The 21,565-nt window shown below is 36.1% G+C and overlaps 1 protein-coding gene across 2 annotated transcripts in view; it reads left to right on the top strand.

Moving 5' to 3' along the window:
• LOC150105670 (uncharacterized) overlaps positions 1-21,565 on the top strand; it is a 127,628-nt gene that overhangs the window by 43,764 nt on the left and 62,299 nt on the right. For both annotated transcript variants that reach the window (XM_090394988.1, XM_090394990.1), the window contains exons 4-5: positions 8,867-8,950; positions 16,163-16,282. In XM_090394988.1, coding sequence (XP_090251114.1) covers positions 8,867-8,950; positions 16,163-16,282 — 204 coding nt within the window. The remainder of the gene's footprint in view (positions 1-8,866; positions 8,951-16,162; positions 16,283-21,565) is intronic.

The raw sequence follows: 21,565 nt of genomic DNA, 5'->3' as shown, positions 1-21,565 counted from the left end.
TTTAAGGAATGACGATGGTAAAGAATTCACTGAACCAGTCGATATAGTGGAGTTACTGAGCGCGCACTTTTGCAAAAGTATATCATCCAGGTGGTGACGTTGAAAAAATGAAGGAACCATTAGTTTATATGGGAATTGTGATGAATGAAGTGGAGGTGAATAGTCTATTACAGAACCTTAATGTGAATACATCTGTGGGATTGGATGGTATACCGGCACAGGTCTTGCATGAAGCGGCTAATGAATTATCAGTGCCCTTGACCATGTTGTTTAATCTGAGTCTCAGGTCTGGCTTAGTCCCGAAGGCGTGGAAAGAGGGGAAAATAGTTTCACTGCATAAAGGAGGATCCAAGACTATGGTTGCAAATTACCGACCGATCAGCATATCAGGAGTCGTTGTCAGGGTCTTGGAGAAAGTAGTCAAGGGAAAAATACAGGAATGGATTGATGAAAATGAGATACTGTAGAGAGGACAGCATGGCTTTGTGAGGGGTAGATCATGCCTCAGTAACTTGCTCAAGTTTTATAACAAGGTGACGGCTTAACTGGATAAGGGAAATGGGTTTACAGTGATACTGCTGGACCTGGCAAAGGCGTTTGACAGGATATCACATGGAATTCTAATCCGTAAACTACAACATATGGGAATGGATATAGGGTTGGTGAGATGGATAGCTAGGTGGTTGATGGAGAGATATCAAAGAGTAGTTTATTCAGGAGTAGAGTCCAAAAAACGGCCTGTGACTAGTGGTGTGCCACAGGGTTCTGTTCTTGGACCACTGCTGTTTAATCTGTTCATTAACGATATAGGGAAGTGTCTAAGTGGGACAGTTCATTTGTTCGCTGATGATGCAAAGTTGGGTAGGGCGATAGTGAATGCAGAAGATGTCAAAGTCTTGCAAGATGACTTAGATAGAATGGTGTTCTGGACTAAGGAGAATGGATGTCAATTTAATGTGACAAAATGTAAGGTTATGCATTTCGGAGTGAAAAGATTAGCAGCAATATACCACATTGGTGGACCTGTACTCCAAGAGATTGATGAGGCCAGGGACTTGGGAGTGTTGGTGGATAGGGAGATGAAGTTTAGGGGGCACATTGCGAAAGTAGCTAAATCAGCTCATCAACTCACTTGGTTGTTGAAAAATACCTTGACGAGCAGAGAAAAACAAGTTATTGTACCTCTGTACCGAGCCCTGATAAGACCTCATCTCGACTACTGTGCCCAGATTTGGTCACATCAGTTCCTTCTTGATGGGGAGGAGGTTGAGAGGATCCAGAGGCGAGTGACTAAGATGATAGCAGGTCTATGGAATGAACCATATGAGAACAGGTTGAAGATTTGTGGGTTGCAGAAACTAGTTGATAGGCAGAAAAGGGGAGATATGATTGAGACATTCAAATTGCTAAAAGGATTCTATAGGATTAATTCAGATGATATTTTTGAGATCAGGACTGGTGGTGGGAGAACTAGGGGACACCCATGGAAGCTGGGCAAGGGCGTGGTTAGCAGGGGTGTTAGAGCTGGGTTCTTTACTTTTAGAGTGGTAAATGAGTGGAATAAGCTGCCAGAGTCTGTTGTGGGTGCTATGACAGTGAGCGAGTTCAAGGCAAGGTATGATAGATACTGTGAGAATGTTGAACAGCTGTGTGAACATGATGTTTAGAGCCTCCCTCGATGAGTCTAAGGACTCCTGGAGTAGCCCGTGGTAATAATAATAATAATTACTCTCAACATTTAGAATATTATTATTTTCATCATGGCCTTTGGTTCCTTTTTATTATATCATTACTCTTTTGTCTGTTTATTAACTATTAGTAGTCTCCATAACTTATTGCTACTTTCACATCTATATTTTACAGTCTTTTCAAAATCTTTTTATGGATTCTCTTTTACACATAGCATAGTATTCTAACATTTTTCTCTATTATTCACTAAAAACACATGCTGATTTATTAACTATGTACTTTCCATATGATGCCCTATTTTCATGGATTATTTTTTTAACTTCATGTGTCCAGTTCAAACAGTCTTGTGTTGAAAGGCTGGTGTTGTACAAGTGTGCAACACCAGCCTTTCAACACAAGTGCATATAAATGCACGCAGTTCATGTTTTGTGATTAAATATTTAGTGGGTAAAGCTAGAATACCGAATATTTGTTAGCTTATTAAGAGCATGCATGAAAGATTGTTTTTTCCAGGTATTTTCATACCAGATTCAGTTTCATTTAACAACATAATCATTCTCTGACATTCATAGTACTGTACTATGAATTTGTTGGGATCATTATCTGAGCTTTCAGAGTTTAATAAATGTCTGTTTAAGGCATTGTGTCGTCACATCAAATTATGTATGTACTCATCTTCTCATTAATTTCTCAGTCAGAGGCACACCAAGAACAGATTCAAAAAGTGCATCAGCCTTTCACACATAATCTTGGTTTCTATAAAATTAGTCAGAAGTTAATATCTTTAAGGGCCAAAGCCAAATAACTGGGAGGAGACTGCCACATCACCTTTAAGGAATGTGGAGAACTGACTGGAGCTCAGCAGCAGCTGGTGAAAATTTTAAGTGGGGGTGCTGCATATACAAAATAAGAAAAAAAATTCATTTTTTCCTAATCTGTAACCAATTTATTAATAAATAAATTTACATATTAAAAAATTGCTTTATTAAAAATATTACACCCTCACCACGAACACACACCAATAATAAAAGTTTTGTATCTCACAGAAATAACGTGCACAAGCATACCATTTATCTGTAGCGACACTGCTTGTTGAGCAGTATTGGATTCACTTGTTACGTACAGTGACAAGCAAACGAATATCAGCGAGTCTAGCTGCAATTGGCCAAATGCAATAATTCTGACACTGCGTTAGATTACAGTGCATATGTTTCGTAATCTAAAGCGTTAATCGAACAATTCCAATTATTAACTATTCAATCAATGTCGAAACATAAGCTGTAACCTTTAACACGTTGTATTGCATTTATATAATGTTGTAAGCATTGCTATTATTTATAAACACAAACAAAATTTAATTTTTTCATTTTTTCCTTCGGGATGCTGCAGTGTCCCAGTGCTTATGTACAAGCCGCCACTGCTGGAGCTTCTGACCTAATGTCCAATCTCACCTTCAGTTTGTGTGCCCTGTAAGAAGATATCTCCTGGGGAATGAATAAGGATGGGCTGGCAATTTTGGAATTTGGGACTTAGCTGACAAATTGTACTCTCTCTTTGACTTAAACCACAAATTCATATAGTAGAACATGATGAAATTTTATGCGACTTGGGCATCATCTAGTTAAACAAGTTTTCTTAATGGAAAGGAAATCTAACTTGCAGAACTGGAAAAATACTACGTGGACATAATTGGCATTACTGAGACAAAGAAGATAATAACAGGAGAGATCTTAATAATAGTAACTACAGGTATCCCTCGATGTTACCGCGTATATCAAAATCACGTTAATCAAATAAAATATAATAATCAATGGTAAAAAGTACAATTCGTCCATGATCGATTACTGTACTAATAGTTCGTTTTATATGGTACTCTTTTAGGAAAGATAAAAAATGAATGCAAAATAAATGTTTAATAAATGCTTGTACCTACATTAGTTACTGCAATTTTTTTATCAAAAGAAGTTATCAAGAGTCGTTTGAACAGTTTTAGTTTTTTTCTTATCAGCATAAATTCTACGATAACAAGCAAAATAACTCTCCAGACAGCAAACAAGCATTCTTTGATTAATATCTGGATCCATATCCATTACTTGCTGCTTAAGTGATTCTAAACTGCGAAATATTCCATCGAGTTCTTGGACTGTTATCTCCTTTGGAACCTCATCTTCACATTCCATTTGTTCATTGTCTTCATGTGTGCTTTGTTGTTCAGTTTCAAGAAGATACTGAAATCTTTTGAATTTGAATCCAATAATTCTTTAACATCATCTGCATCAACACCATCAACGATTTCTTCGACCACGTTGTTCACAGGATTTTGAAAACCACAAAAGTCATTAGCGCATTCTGGCAAAAGGTTTTTCCAAACAGCTCTCATGCAGCTAGAAAACACTTGCTCCCACGAGTCATGAATGTTTTCAATTGCATGTTTAATGTTAATTTTTTTCCAAAATTCTTGGAGCATAATTACGTTTTCTCCCGTTGTTGTTTCTACTGCCTTTAGAATGCCTTTTTAAGAAAACAGCCTTTGAAAGTTGCAATGACGGTCATTTCCATAGGTTGTACCAATGATGTCGTATTTGGTGGGAAAAATAAAACTTTCATATTCTCACACAGATCATTAAGAGAATTTGGATGATCAGGTGCGTTATCTAAAAGCAGTAGAGTTTTGAAAGCTAAGTTATTTCTCTTGCAATAAGCTTCAACTGCTGGGCAAGAATAAGACTTAAACCAATCTTTGAATAGACTTTGGGTAACCCAAACCTTCTGATTTGCCCACCAAATTACAGGTAAAGAGTTATTGTTACATCCTTTTAAAGCTCTTGGGTTCTGAGTTTGATAGACAAGCAGCAGCTTCAATTTAAAATCTCCATTAGCATTCCCTCCAAGCAGTTAAGCGATCTTTTGATACTTTAAGCAGTGGTGAATTTTCCATGCTTGCTGCACAAGCTCATTACTTGAGAAAGAAGTAATATTTATTTGTTAATAAATGCATTCATTTATAAGCATTCCATTTAGGCCTTTATTTTTGTAGACAGAAGATATCTTAAGCTTGCGTGGCAATAATTGAGATTTTGCATTGTATCGAACGTCGGTGCTTGTCTAGTCAAAGCTACCTTGGCTTGCTCGGTTGTGGGAGCTTCCAGGTCCTCGCTACAGCACTGTGATTTCATGCGTGCGCATAGCCATTTCTGCTCCTTTCACGTCATCTTAAACATAGGCCATATGCAATGAAAGTAGCTCTAGCCAGTGAGCTTCAGCTAGCCTTTACAAGTGTGCATGTTGCTTGGGAAAATTAGGTTACAACCAACTTTTTATGAAACGATGTTATTGACTAGTTCATAAAGAAGAACCGTAGGGTAGAATTTGTATTCAAATAGATAAATTGAAATCAAAAAAATCATGTGTAAAATAAATGTTGTAGTTGTATAATTAAATGTACATAAATTTCTAAATATACAGTTTTAAATGGTCAGTAATTCATTATTCTGCTAATCAGACTTCAATCACACCTCTCACTCCCTGAATGATAACAAGAGCAAGCGTGAATTTCAAGACCAGCATTTGCCCCTGCTTTATATTTTATAGCCAGGCTGCGCTGCTGCTGCTTTTTTTTTTTTTTTTTTTGATATAAAAGTTCTAGATGACATTTTTTTCCGATAGAGGCCAGTTTCATCTACGTTGAAAATTTGGCGGTAATCGTAATCATTTTCTTTGATAGTTTTCTGCAGCTTAGCAGGAAATGTGGATACAGCATCTTCATCGGCACTTGCAGCTCCACCTATTATTTTCACATTCTCTAGTCCAGCCCTAGATTTAAAATTTTCAAGCCAGCCTTTGCTAGCTGTGAATTTTGAATTGCGTTCTTTATATTTAGTCTCTTTAAGTCTTGAAGGCTTAGAGCTTTGGCAGTGTTATTATAGGCACTAATTGGAATTCTCTTTTGATTGCAGTCTTCCAGCCAAATAATCAACAGATCTTCCATTTCAACCATTATAGCACTCCAGTTACGTGTGCATTGCATACTTGCAGATATAGATGCAACTTTAACTTGCTCGCAATACTCATCAGCTTTGGAAAATAGTCTGTATTGTAGACTCGTTAAAACCAAATTCACTTCCAATCTTACTTTTACTTTCACCACGTTTAAATCTTTTAATTATATCAAGTTTTATATCTAAGGTAATTACTTTCCCCTTCTTTTTTCACTTAGCCAAGTAACTGGCTGGCACTCAGGTTCTGGGAACATGGCTGTGTGAGAGCAATGACGCCATCATGCTCACGCCACAAGGCTTGCATGTTTTTGCACGGTAAATTTCAAGGCGCGTTAATCAAAACTCTTGCCACGTATATCAAGGGATTGCCGCAATTAATTTAGCCGCGTTAATCAAATCCTGCATTAAGCAAGGGATACCTATATAGGATGTTAAATTCAGGCAATAATATTCACTCCCCAAATCTTTCTCTGAACTAATTTAAAATTTTTTGAACCTTGTTGTATTCAAAACCAAACATGAAGATAATCTTTTTGAATAGAAGACAGTTTCAAATAGTGTTATGAGTAAATTTAAAATATGGAAATTAACAATGAAACTTACCTGTGCCCATTGTCCCTCAGAAGGTTCTTCTAAGCAAGAAGTAGAGGAATTTTTTGGGCAGGTAGTCGTTAGAGTAGTAGTAGCTGACAAAGAAAATGCTAAAAGTAGTCCTTATTGGAGATCTAAACAGCAGAGTAGGAAATGAATCCCATCAGACATATAGGAATGTTTTGGGAAAATTTGGAGAAAAGGGCAAGGCTAATAATAATGGTAAGTGTCTGCTCAGGACACAGACTAGTCATTACATAACACCATGTTTCAACATAAAGATGTTCACGTTAAGAGAAGATGCAAGAAATAAGAAAAGATTCATTAACTGTGTCATTGTTGATAGTGATATCTTCATGCTAGTTCAGGATACAAAAGTGTACAGAGGATTTGAAATTGGAAGTGACCATCACTTAATTCAAGTATGCTAAAAATGAATATCACATTGAAAAGAACAGTACGTAAGAAAGTTTTTAAAAATAATTAAAGTTGAGCAGATTTTACAAGTAAACTATGGACTCAACTATACAAATGTTATTGAAGAAAAAATGAAAATAGTCTGAAAACAAGAATCAGTCAGTGGTAAGCTCTGAAGAAAACATGTGGGGAAGCAGTTTGCAAAGATAGCAAAATAAGAACACCATGGTGAACACAAGAAGTTAAAAGCAGAATAAAAATTAAAAGTACCTAGCAGATAAGTCAGCAGATGACCGAAAATAATACAGAGAAATATAAGAAAGCTAAGCAATGTGTAAAAATAGCTAAACGAAAGTCATGGGAAGACTGATAAGAATATAGAAAATAAATATCAGGAAGGTGGCAAAATATTCTAGAGACTATTGAAAAAGCTCAGAAATCGAAAAAAGAGTACTGTAAAAGGAATCAAGGATGATAAAGGGGACATGAAAACTGAAGATAAGGATATCTTAGATCTCTGAAGTAATTACTTTGAAAGACTGTTAAACAAAACAAGCAGTGATAAAACAGTGCTAGAAAGTTTTCAAGAGGAATGTGAACAGGAGTACATATCATTACTTAAGGTAGAAAACACCATCAAAAACTTGAAAAATGAGGAAAGGTAGCTGGAGTAGATGATATTCAACCAGAAGTGCTCAAATATGGAGTTATAAAAGTTTTGCAGTGAATACACTTCATAATTGAGAAGGTTGAATTCCAGATGACTGCGAGGGCTCTACACAAAAGGTAATAAAGGTTTACCTGAGAATTACCGAATGCTATTCCTGCATGCTAAAAATGTCAAGTTCTTTCATAATATCCTTGTTTTTACTATGATTCTGCCATTGATCCACCCATTCATTCCCCCAAATCTTTCTCTGAAGTAATTTAAAATTTTTTGAATCCTGTTGTATACAGCTAGTTTTGCAAACTTTTTTTCTTATTCTATATAAATTTATTTGTTTGACTTGTCATATCAGGTTTGCTGATTACAGTGTCTGTTTTCTTATTTAATTTGCCATCTCACTTAAAATCGTATGCTATTCATTAAGGGGATTGCCTTGCCCTTATTGCATAGCATTATACATGTTTGCAAGGAGATGTGCTTTACATGGTGGGAGATACTGAGACAAGGAGTGATGAGATCTTGGTCCACCTTTGCTACGAGTTGCCAACAGTTGCACCACCTTGCCTCAGTCCTTAAGATATTTTCAGGCGCAAGCTTTGTTTGCTCACACTTGGATAAAGGATTAAACTAAATTTATTATAGTCTAACCAAGTGAAAAATAAACTTCCAACATCTTTCTCTAAATCCAGAGTAATTTAATAATAAGGTGGTACACCGGTTGGCAACTCATATAGGTAAATATGACCTCTCCATTGCTTCTGCCTTAGTGTCACCACTCTGGGTCTGTCTCCCACCGACGAGACCTCAATAAAGGTCGAAACCGGTCTGGGTAGGGGCCCTTCCCTTAATGCATAGCATTATACATGTCTGCAAGGAGATGTGCTTTGCATGGTGGGAGATACTGAGACAAGGAGTGATGAGAGCTTGATCCACCTTGATCCAAATTCAAAAAAGAGAGACTATTCTTTGAATTTGTCTGCACTCAGGAATCAACCTAATTTAAGCAAATACGGTTGCATTAAACTTCCCAAAATTTGGGAAACTTTAATTATCAGAGATCCCTCTTTATATCCCAAGTCACCTACAAATGTCCATAGAGGGCACACCACCTAGATAGGACTTTAGTTTCACTTTGTATTGTATTTGTGTGTGTGTTGTTAAAAAGGTTTTGTAATCCCCGAAGATGTCTCTGTGACAGAGACGAAATATTGGAAGTATTAAAATTAGTTTTAATCCTTTCTCAGTGCTGTTAATATTGCATTAAACCTCCAACATGGATTAAAACCAAGTTTATTTTTATATACATATAAAATAGCTTGGCATCTTTAACGTATATTATACCCAAGGTAAAAAAGCTTTCTAGAAATATAATCAATTCTGAATTTTTTGGGGGGTGGGGTGGGGTGGGGTATAATTAAAGCTGTTTGTATTATATATTTAGTATACTGCATATACTAAATATACTTGTTAATTTATTTATTAACTATATTTGCATATATTTCAGTATATCAAAGAACAACCAACTGCACCTCTTATAAGAACAGTACGACCTGCTAAACAGCTGGATGCATGTGCTACAACTAAAGATGTGAGATATAAATATTATTACATATTTATAGTGATATAGTATATAAATATTTTTTAAAAGTTGTTAGAGATCTGTGCATTATTCATTTTGAACAATAACACTATCTTGATGACTCACATTTACCTCTTCTGTGCTTTGGCATTAATTAAATGGAAACCAAGGCAGTAATTGATCCTTTCCCCGACACACAGTGATCCTAAAGTTATAAACTTTATAAAAGTTATAAACTGTGTTTAAGGACTAGAGATAGTACTAGTTCAAAAATAAATGGAAAATATTTCCATAGTAATTGATTTATGGGTCCTTATGCAATTTCACTCAACTCAGTGTTGTGACTATCGTATATTATAGTTATCCTCAGCAATAGTGGAACATAATGGACCTAGTTGTTTTGACTAAACTGACACATGCTCTTATCCTAACACCTAGCAAGAATAATAAAGAAAATGCACAAACACTCTGAGAATAATGATAGGGTATCAAAAGGAATCAGCATGAAATCGTTTCAGGACGCTAGCCTTTTGGAATCCTGTTTAGAATGCGAGAAACCTTTTTATGAAATGAATTATTTCATAATCCATTATGAAATTTATTTTTCATGCTGAAATTAAAATTGTCATCAGTGTGTGGAACAAACAATTAAGAGACAGAAGACAAGGTAAACCAACTAAATACAGCATTCAATTAACTAATAACAGGAGATGCTATAAGCTAGAAGGATCAGGACAAAATAAGTTTTCTCTAATGCATATCAGAGCAAATTAGTTGACACCCGCTCAGTCACGTTTTATAAATTTTTGCAGAACATTAGTATTATCACTGTATTTTATATTATTTTTCTTTATAGAATGTAGTTATTGTGCAATCATTTTTAATACTTGATTTGCTTTATCTGTTTTTTTATGAACTTCTTTACACTTGCTTTTATATGCTTTTTTTTGGTACACTTTTTTACCTTATACATTTTTTTTTTCTATACCTGTTTATGCTGTTGCTTTATTTATTATTATTATTCAGGCTTCCATGGTGTCAAGAGACTCATCGCAGGAGGTCCTTCCTGGGAAACACGAATCCTTGCACTCATTGACCATTCTTGCGCTCACCACTCTATCAGGCAATGCCTTCAACAGTTCCACCACCCTCCACACAAAGAAACCACTCCTCACCTTCTTGCTCACAGCTTCCTTTCATACTTTCCAGGGATGGCCCTTTGTCATTGCTCCTTCCTGCTGCTCCACCAAGTGAAAGAACTCCCCAGTGTCCACCCTGTAACTACCTCTCAACAGTTTACAAGTCTTGATCATATCACCTCTCCTTCTTCTATCCACCGAACTCTGCAGTTCACATTCCCCCCAGCTGATCCTCATAACTAACATTGTACAGTCCTGAAACCATTTTTGTTATCTGCCTCTGCACCCTTTCCACAATTAATTTATCCCCTTCAAATCCTGAGGACCAAATTTGAGAACAATAGTTTAAGTGTGGTCTGATCAGGGTCTTATACAACAGAATGATAACTCATCTATCTCTGCAGGTCAGCATCCTTCTCAGTATTGCAGCAGTCCTCTGGGTTACCTTCACTGCCTTTACAATATGCCCCCTGAATTTCAGTTTTTTATCAATCATCACCCCCAGATCTCTTGTCTCCCCTACTTCCTCCAGTACAGCTCCTTCAATTGAGTATGCAGCCTCCCATCGATGTATCCCAAACTTCACGACTTTACATTTTGCTGCATTAAACTGATATCCCCATTCATTTGCCCATGCCATCTCTCTAGTTTATTCAAATCCTCTTGCAGGGCCACCCCCATCTGCACTATTACTAATAACCCTTCCCAGCTTTACATCATCTGCAAACAACTGAATATCCCCTTGCAATCCATTGACAATGTCATTGATATAAAGGTTAAACAATATAGGTCCCAGTACCTAGCCCTGTGGAACCCCACATGTAACCTTCTGCTTCCTTGATATTGGGCTCACCATACACAACTCTGATACCTGTCAGATAGCCAATCCTGAATCCAATTGACCAACCCGACGTCCAAACCTATGTGCTGCAACTTAAATATCAGTTTATCATGTGACACCCTGTCAAATGCCTTTGCTAAGTCCAAGAAAATGGTAGTATATGCTTTTCCCTCATCTACTGCTCTTGTAACTTTATTATAAAAGGCTAGCATATTATTAAAATAAGAACGCCCCTTAACAAATCCATGTTGATTCTCACAGATAACATTACCCTCATCTGCCCAACGCTGTATATTGTCCCTCACTAATTTCTCCAAGACCTTAACAACTACTGATGACACAAACTGGCCTATAATTAGACACTTCTAGTCTGCTACCGCCCTTATGCAATGGCAATATCGTATCTTCCTTCCATTCCTTGGGTACCTTTCCCATAGTCAGACTTTCATTGAAAAGCCAGGTCAAAGGAGCTGTCAGATCTTTAGCACATTCTCTCAAAACCTGTGGTGAAATACAATCCAGTCCCACAGCTTTACTGACATCCAGAGTACTCAGTATTTCGAACACACTCTCCTCTTGCACCTCTAAACATCAAACCTGCCCTACCCCCTCTAGTATTAAAAACCTTCTTCTCCAGGATGAAATACTCCAATAAAGTGCTCATTGAACATCTCCACTATGTGCTCTGTATCAGTCATTCTATTCCGATTTTTATCCCACAATGTCATTCTTCCACAATCATTTCTCCTCCTATTCGCCACAACTAAAAAATTCCCTAGGATTTTCTTTGGATCTTAGTGCCAATCTCTTCTCATATCTCACTTTTGCCTTCCTCACCATACTAGTCACTCTCCTAGCATGAGCCTTATATTTTTCATGCATCTGCTCTCCACTCCCCTCTCCTTATATCTCTTCCATAATCTCTTTTTCACCTGCAGTTTCTGTTTGATATTGTTTGTCATCCACTTTACACCAAATTATGTCCGCTTCACTTGTGGAATACAGCTTACTATTGCTGCTAACAAGTATTCCTTCACAATTTCCCAAGCATTAATGATATCCTGACCTTCCAATTCCACCCTCCATGGAACTGCCCCAAGTTGATATCTAAGACTACTATAATCACCTGCCTTATAATTCCACATATGTTCCCTTTCCTTTGATACTCCTGCATGTCTATTCATCTTCCAAGTCAAAACCACATGGTCACTCTCTCCAACTGGGGGAGAGATCTCATCTCAGTTATCAGCTCTTCTGATGCTATGACCAAATCCAAAACTCTTGAACCTCTTGTTCCCTGTATTACATGTTGCCTAAGATGTCCCTCAAGAATTCCAGAAATTCTATTTATTCCCTTATTACTACATACATTTTCCTCTTCCCAGCTTATACTGCTGTAGTTAAAATCTCCCATAACAATCATTTTTCTTGCACTTGCCAAGCTTAACTGCCTAAACATCTCCTGCTCTCCACCCTCTGTACTCCTTGGCTTGTAGCAACACCCCACTAAATATCCTATCTTGCCTCACACCATATGCTTTCAAAACCATTAGTGTCACTGCCCTGCAAAGTCTCCACTCTTAGAGGACATAAGTCATCGCTTATCATAAGCAGTACTCCATCACCATGTTTTCTCCTCCTATCCTGCCGAAAAATGCTGTACCCTGCTACTTCTATTCCTGTTATTAAATCATCTTCCATCAACCACGTCTCAGTAATCCCAATAATCTTTGGACAGGCTGATGCTATCAGTGCCACCAATTCATCTCCTTTATTCCAGATATTCCTGGCATTAGTATAAAGCATAAAAATGTCACTGCTTCTATACTTATCATTATCCCCATTATCTCCCTTTATTTAAATAGTTATTACCTGGCATGCTATTGTGATCTGTATTGGTTATGATCTGAGCCATCCTGGCACCATTAAACCCTTAACTAAACCAAAACCTTGTTCTTCTTATTCTGCCATACAAAAAAATCTCCCCAGTGTCAATCCTGTAAATACCTCTCAATGGTTTAAAAGTCTGAATTATGTCACATTTTCATCTTCTGTCTTTTCTGTTCTCATCCACCTACAGTTTGCATACCCTTAGTTTGTCCTCATCACCAGTGTTGTACAGTTTGGTTATCTTTGTTATCCACCTCCATACTGTTTTCATGAATACTCCATTCCCTTCAAATCCAGATGTGGTCTGATCTGGGGTTTATACAGTGGAATAACCGGATATTATCTCTGCTTGTCAATGTCCTTTTCAGTATTGCAGCAATCCCGTGGGTTACCTTCACTGCCATTGCGATGCCCCCCCCCTTCAAACTGCAGTTAACTATCATCCTAAGATCCATTTCCTCCAGTATAGTTCTACTAGTGGAGTGTGCATCCTCCCATTGTTGGATGCCATATTCCTAGAATTTACATTTAGATGCATTAAACTGACATACCCATTCATTTGTTCACTCCCCACCCCACTCGAGTTTATTCAACTCTTCCTGAAGGGCCCACAACATCAGAAACCAGTACCATACATGAAACCCCACCAGGAACCTTCATTTTCCTCTAAACCAATGCACTGGAACCTAAATATAAACTTACTGTATGTGGCACAGTTTCAAATGCCTTTACACACACAAAAAAAAAAAAAAAAAAAAAGGGGCGGGGGAGGAAGTACATGCTGTTCCCTCATCAACTGCTCCTCTTTATTTTGAAAGGTAGCAAATTACTGAAACAAGAGCATCCCTTAATATATCCCTGCTGATTCTTATAATAGATAATGTTACCATCATGTGCCCAATTTTGTATATAATATCTCACTAATTTGTGTTCTGAATTCTGAATCAAATACAGAAGAAACACAAAATGGTCTATAATTCGATGCCTCAAATGGCATTATATTAACTTCCTTCCACTCCTTTGGCACTTTTTTTATAGTTAGGCTTTCATTGAACAGCCAGGTTAACAAAACTCGCAGTTCCTAGTATACACTCTCTTAAAACACATGGCATAATCCCATCTAATCCCACAGCATTATTAACTTCCAGAGTTTTGTTTTTAAATACATTCTCCTCAGGTGCTTCTAAGCTTTCATTTCTCCCCATCCCCAGAGGAATAAAATTTGCTTTTACTCAGGATGAAATATCCAGTAAAGTCATCATTAAACGACTCCACTGTCATCTGCATTTTCTCAGAAATGACTTTGTTCCATTCATCCACAGTCATTTCTTTTTTAACTGACCATATAATGTAATTTCTTTAGGATTTCCTTGGATTGTAGTTCTAGTCTCTGTGTATTCCCTTTTTGTCTTCCTTCCTTCCTTCCTTCCTTCCTTCCTTCTTTCCTTGTACTAGTTGCTATCTGGCTTGAGTTTCATATAATTCTCCCACCCCTCTATACATTTTTGGCAATCTTTTCATCTGCAGTTCATGTTTGATTTTCATTTCATTAGTCACCCACTTTACACTAAATTGTGTTATCTTTTTCACTGAGGTATGCAATTTTTCATTGCTGCTGATAAATATTTCTTACTATCTTGCATATACTGCTGATATTTCTCCTTTTCAAATCTTCCATTTATGGAGCTGTCCTAAGCTAATTTCAAAGATTATTATAATGGTATTACTTAAGGAAGGGAACAAAAAACCTGAGGCAGATTCTAAGAAAAGTCTTTTATTAAATTGGCTCCCATGGAGTAAGGTGGCTGTTTCCAATAGTATCTTATGGTGAATGTTCAAGATATGGTCTGCAAGCTCTGAGTGATTGTAGTGGTGGAACAGATGTAGCCTTTTGTGTTCGAAAATTCTTATATTGGCTTTCTTGTCTGTTTGGCCATAAAAGGATAGCTTTTAGCTGCATGGTACCTGGTAGATCTAGGAAGGTCTAGGGACTGTGGCTGGACTTTGGGAGAACAGATAAGGAATGTCAATTTTTTATATGGTCTGTAATTGGTTACAAGGTTGTATCTTTTGGGGATTTCTGTTAGTTTTTCTGAAGTTCCACATAGTGTGGATTGCAGCCATTGACTAAAGAAGTGGTGTGAATGTGTTCAGATTCAGTGGTGAGGGCATTATTATTGAAGCTGATCAACTTTGCCCTGTTGTACAGGATTTTAACAATCCTATACTGTTGGTAGGGGGTGTGATTTTTGGTGAATGCATCTTTCTGTGGGTGGATTTTTTGCCAACTGAGAATGTTGGCAAAAAATCCATCAGGTTAGCATGCAATCAGGGTATGTAGGAAGGGGAGATTTTTACTTTTCATTTTTCCCAAGGTGCACTGGATCCTAGGGTGCTGGTTATTAAGATGTGTTAGGAAGGTGTTAAGAGTGTGTTAATTAGGAAGGTGTTTTATGGATTTCAAATCTTTGTGGAGCAAAGGTTAAGTTTATTTCTCCAGTCTTCATGAAGTTGTTTGCTAGGGGAAATATCATTAAAATGCAAATCTAATTGAAAAAAAAACAAAAAAACTTCCAAGCCTCAACATCCATTGAAAAAAAAAAATGATAAACCTGTTGTCCTTCCTGCTCAAGCCAGAAGATATCAGTGCACTTAGTCAGCACTACAATTATGTTTTCACACCTAAAAAAAGTACCTACTGAAGAAATTATGATTATAGGTCAAAAGAGTGATCCACACCTAACGCATCCTACCCGTATTGCAAACAGCATCAGACTGGATGTTGTTCCATATACTGAAGTGCTTCTAATTCCTCTTCTGCCAAGCATAGAGATTGAAGAACAACAAAAGAATTATAATTACTAAAGCAAATAAGGAAAATGCCACAGTAGTTCTTAACCAAAAAATTTGCAAACGCAAAATTTCTTGTCTGCTTAAGAATCACTCAACATATTACCCTTTGGAGTATGCTCTTACTAACACAGATCAGAAACCTCTGCAGTCTTCTTAAAAAAAATTCACATTTTGGTCTGTGGAAATCACATATAATCTTAAATGTTAACTTATGTTTTTTAGATAAAAAAAGAATCTGGCAATGAAAAAAAAAAGAAATTGCCTTAGTATAATATTTATATCTGTAATATTGTAATGATTAATGATGATAATGACAATAATAATGTATTATAGTAATCAGCATTCATTTATATAATATTACAGGACATGAGTTGAAAATCATAGGCCATTGAAGAGTTCTTTATTTTCAAATTCTTAGATATTTTTTATAACATACAAAAGAGCATGAAAAAATGTCATTAAATATTTTAATCTATGTATTACTCTTTATGTATTAAGGCTTACCTGTCATCTCCCAAACATCTGGAATGTAACTCTCCATTTAGTATTTCAACTGGTCCTCCTTATCCAGTCCTGCCTGCTGCGACATATCAACCATCAGTACCATTAGGAAATTTAGTAAGTTTTAAGTGTAATTTTTGTGTGTGTTTATGTGTGTGTGTGTGTGTGTGTGTGTGTGTGTGTGTGTGTGTGTGTGTGTGTGTGTGTGTACATATCTACTCAAAATATTATGACCACAATCATAATGTACATTCGTGGACTATCATAGCAGTCACTACTGCATGGAATGGTATAAACTCTATAAGACTTGGAACATGGTAGGAGGCATGATATATTATGTCATCAGGATTGTTTCCTATAGATCTGTGTGTGTTCAAGATGGGGATTCATGTAATCCCCAAAGTTGTTTTATGGATTTTAAATCTAGTATAATTCAGTTGCCATGGTAATGGTAACACCTTATAGTCACTTTCATATTCAGCAAACCACTCAAATGATACCAGCAGTGGGCATGGCGTTATTCTCCTGGACTTACCATGAAAGAATTAGTTACCTGATCAACCACAATGGATAGATACTTTATAGCATTCATAATTAGGACTCCAAAAGATTCCCGTGGAACATCCCCCCCCCCCCCAACCATAGCTGGAAACAAGATTCATCTGAGAAGGCAACTGTTTTAGTCTTTAATGAGCTGATGACATTTCTCAGATACAAACTGTAGATGTAGTCATTGATGATTGGACATATGCATGATACCTTGACTTGGTACCCCCCCCCCCTGCATATGGTGGCCTTGGAAACACAGCTGTTTGTTCATTGGTTAAAATCCACAACCAGCCATTCCATAGTTTTTTTTTTGTCTATGTCCGTGCAAAGCAGGATGATCTACGTTCATCATGAATGTCGATAAGATGTAGATAATCCACCATTGGCTCTGCAACTGTTCTGCCCGATATCCTTTCACTCAGCCACTCGGCCAATATTATAGGCTGTGAACAGCCTGTAGTATTGGTAGCCTGAATACTGTCCTCAGCCAGCATCCTGCCCATGTCTATCAACAACTTAGAATGAGCTGTATGTCACACACCTCTAGTGTCGTGTACTAGCTTTCACCATGATTTGAGTGCCACTGGCAGTATAAGCAAAATTATATTTAAAAGGACAAGCATTATAAATTCAAGGAGTTATATAAACTCTTCCAGAATATGATTTTACAAATATCTATGCCTTTTGTGGAATTCAGATTCAGTCTTTCAGTAAAGAATCTGCAGTAAACAAGCAGTGACTTTTATCAGCTAAGCTGAAGCAATTTCAAGGGTATTTTGAGTTCTTCTCATGTGACATCCTTTTTATTTTTATAAGGGGTCTTAATCTAATGGAATTTTTACATTGGACATACAGGATGGTCTGAAGAAATTCATCAAAAAGTACACGTCAGAGATGTGGAGAAAAACAGGTATACAAATCTCGATTGGCTTTTCACATCATTAATGAAAATCAAGTTAATTGGCAACTCAGTAAAATGCCATACATAGAATTTAATGCTTATACATAAATTTAAGGAGGCTAGCGAAATGATACGATGTCTGACCCAGTGTAATAAAAACCAAGGCCTGATCCTAAACTCTGGATCTATAACTCTGGCCTACATACATAAGTGATCTATACATTGATGAATTAGGGTATGCATCAGTGACCAATGCTTATGATATCTCATTCCTACATTCTACATCTGTAATGTGATGAATTAAAAATTGACCGTTTGTAATGCACATCCTTCTTAATACCTGTTTATATTTGTGTTTTTATGTTTGTATCAATCTGAAGAAGTACATAATAGTGATGTATGAAACTAGTCATTGTATTAAATTACTTTACTGTTTTACTGTTCTTTTTCCAGTATTAATTTACAAATATGGACCTTATTTTAGTTTGGAGTGCTACTAATCACATATGTAGTATAATCATTGCCCATTTACTTTGCTTGGATGTGGCTGGTAGAAAATAGTGAAAGTAGTAGTATATCTAGGAATCAAGCTATATTATTATTATTATCATCATCCAAAGACCCTCATGGAGTTAGAGACTCATTGCAGGTACCTTTGTCATGAACACAGCTCATCATACCATTAAATACATTCAGATTCTCTGCAAACACACTCTCAGGCAGTGCATTCCAATCATTCACAACTCTATACAAAAAACCTTCTTTTCACTTCCTTGTTCACATCTTCCTCATACAGCTTCTAGGGATGACCGCTTCAATGTTAATCCTATAACAACCCCTTACCAACTTGTACACATCACCCTCTTCCTCCTATCCACTAGACTGTAAATTGCATCTTCTTAACTTTTTGGTTTTTCTTTCTCAGAAATTTGAGTGTTTCATCGCACAAAACAAGAGAACACACTTAATGAATAGATATACATTGGTCTCAGTACTGTAGTTGCTTCACCCATAATTCCAAACAGTCATTCTCAGAAAAGTCTAGGTGGAAGGTTATTTAGCATATCTTTACTAATGGCTACATTGCAGGCATTTAAGGAAAGATCAGTATGTACAGTTACATTTATAATGCCAAGAGATTTTTGTTTAAGCAAAGAACACAGGCTCTATAGGCAAGGATTTTAATCATACCACATTTTTGGCAGACAGGAGTCTATATATCTTCATAAAAGTGGACAGTATAAAACTTAATGATCCATTAGGAATATGATACATGAGACATTGCAGAAAAATCTGCCTATTTCCACTGTAAATTTGGAGTGTTAATGGTTACTGTTCATCTTATTAAAGAAAATTTGAAGTTCATTTTTAAAGCTAGGCAAGATATCTACAACACGGTCAATAGAAGTTACCAAACACGATGAAATAAATTTGGAAAAGGTTGTACCTCAAAGTGAATTAAATAGAAATATGCCAAGTGAGATACCATGTCTCCCCTCCACCTGATTTTACTAAGTTTTGATTTCTTTCTCTGACAGTTACTTTCATGAAAAATTCACTGAATTAAACTGCTAATTGTAAAAATAACATCGATTGCATAGATTGTAAAATATTTGGTCTCTACTTTAATTTTTTTTGCTCTGTTTTTCTTGAATTTGATTTATTTCTTTATCCACTAAAATTTTCCTTAAGTTTTACTCATTTCTCATATATGTGTGCATTTAATACTTTACTCAACTTAACAATAATCAGCTTATCTTAGGCCCCACAATTAATGCTTTCTAATCTTACGTATATATTCGCTCTGTTAGTGAAGGACCCTTGGTTTTAGTCTGTCCACTATAACAGGTTACCAACACACTGTGTAATTTACAGAAATTTATTTGTTTTCGACTGTGCCACTCTAAATTATATATACAGCATGAGAATTTAAGTTTGAACATATATAAGATCTGAATCTTAATTAATTCCTTAAAAGCTAGTCATGGCAATTCTTACTTTAATCAGGCTCACGGGTTCGATATTTATTTGGAAACAGTGCATTGACTAATAGATCAGACAGGAGATTTACATATACAAAACATGTTTATTTTAAGGCAAGTCAATTGTACAATACATTTAGACAAATTCCAAACAAAAGCTCTTAAAGGCCTATCACTTACTTAGCATGCAACATTTATGTTTAGACATAACATATTTAATACTTAACCAACTGATTTACAACACTTTGCCATCTTGGGCTTCCTCTTACGTTATACTTAGCTAAACACTCTATTTAGGCATATATAGATTAACATTTAGCTTCTCTCTCTCTCTCTCTATTCCCATTACTTAATAGTTGACTAATTACAATTTAACCTCAGTAAGCATACATATAATCTCAAGTACAACTACGGTAATATTAACATATCAGAACCTACATTTTCGTTTCACATACAGTCCTAACAACTTGGACTATACTTCCATAAGTTCTGCTACACTTTGCCTTTCTTCCTGGGTGCTGGCTATAATTTGGATAGCCCTTGGCAGTCTTTCAGTGGCAGTTTTCTGGGACAATGTAGACTGAATCTCTGTCAGTAAATTCGAACCACCGTTGACGCCTTGAATTCCACATGTACATAGCACGTCTGGTGGCTACTGGAAATACATCAGACGGTAACGGCCTCACCTGGATCCCCCCCCCCCCCCACACACACACCTTGGGTCACGCCTCGACGCGAACAAACTTGAGCAAGAAGAGTGTGTGTGTGCGCACGCCTAGAGCCCTTTTATAGCTCTGTTAATTTTTTGTTCTTTAGCTGTAACTTCCTGGATCTTCTGTGTACATGATAACATCACTTGGGCTACCTTCGTTTTTGGCGGCAGTTTTTTTACATTCGTATGATCTTTTGAACTTTTATTCTTACTGGGTTAAACATAATCTGGGCTAATCCCTTATTTTCCATTACACACACACTTACAATATACATCTTTTTTTTTATTTCAACTTAACAGTAGAATGATTTCTATAGTTTTAAAACTTTACAATTCTGATTTCTACATAATTTAGAACCTGTGTAAAAGCGATCTCGGGAATTTGTATAACAATTTCCCGTGAGAGATTTTACATAAAAATGAAAATGAAGCATCAAATTAAAGCAATATTAATCCAAATTTACCCAATATTTTGTATAATGTCTTTCATTAGCCAAGTTAAATCAAGTGAAAAATTACTCTTGGGCACTGAGTGATATTGTTACCAGTGAATGTAATCTGAAATCCATGTTATTGTCTTTTGTTGGAAATCAGTGTCAATTATGTTAGTTGTTTTTACCAAATCTTATCGTATGATTTTGATATTGTCCTATTATAGATGATTATTCAATTTTACAATTAGACATTATGTCATTTTGAAATATCATATTTACTTTCAAAATTGAATAATTTTTCTTAAAAACAATCTAAAGTCATAAAAGCAATCTGATTGTTCTTTGCATGCAGTGTTTTAAAACCCAGCACAAATTTATTTCTCTAATGATCTGGCATAAACAAATTAATTTTCATTAGAAATTAAATAAATTACCAGTGATTAAAAGCAACCACAAATATGCCCCCCCAAAAAAATTCTAGATGCTACAAAACATTATCTTTATATTGCATACAATACATAGTTTCTTTCTTTTTTTCTTTCCAGCTTCACCTAATGTGCAATCAAATGTATAACCTGTTGGAAACTTTTTTTTATACAGTGATGCAGTATAAGTTAAAAATTAAGTAAAAGAAAATCTAGTTTAAAAATCATCAATACTCAATAAGTATTCTCATGCAGTGTACCAAATACTATAATAGTACTACATAATTGAGTTTGCATTAGTACTTGCTTCCTATCAACAGTTTTCTCCCAAATTAATCTGTTATTAGTCACGTGTCCAATTTTGTCAGTTTTTATATTTTGCTCACTACTAACTTCA

Source organism: Typopeltis vanoorti, chromosome 6 (genome assembly GCF_054136105.1).
Source record: "Typopeltis vanoorti isolate ZY-2024b chromosome 6, IOZ_Tvanoo_1.0, whole genome shotgun sequence".
Taxonomy (NCBI): Eukaryota; Metazoa; Arthropoda; class Arachnida; order Uropygi; family Thelyphonidae; genus Typopeltis; species Typopeltis vanoorti.
The sequence above is the reverse complement of the archived record's forward strand: the minus strand, read 5'-3'. Positions and strand labels throughout refer to the sequence as shown.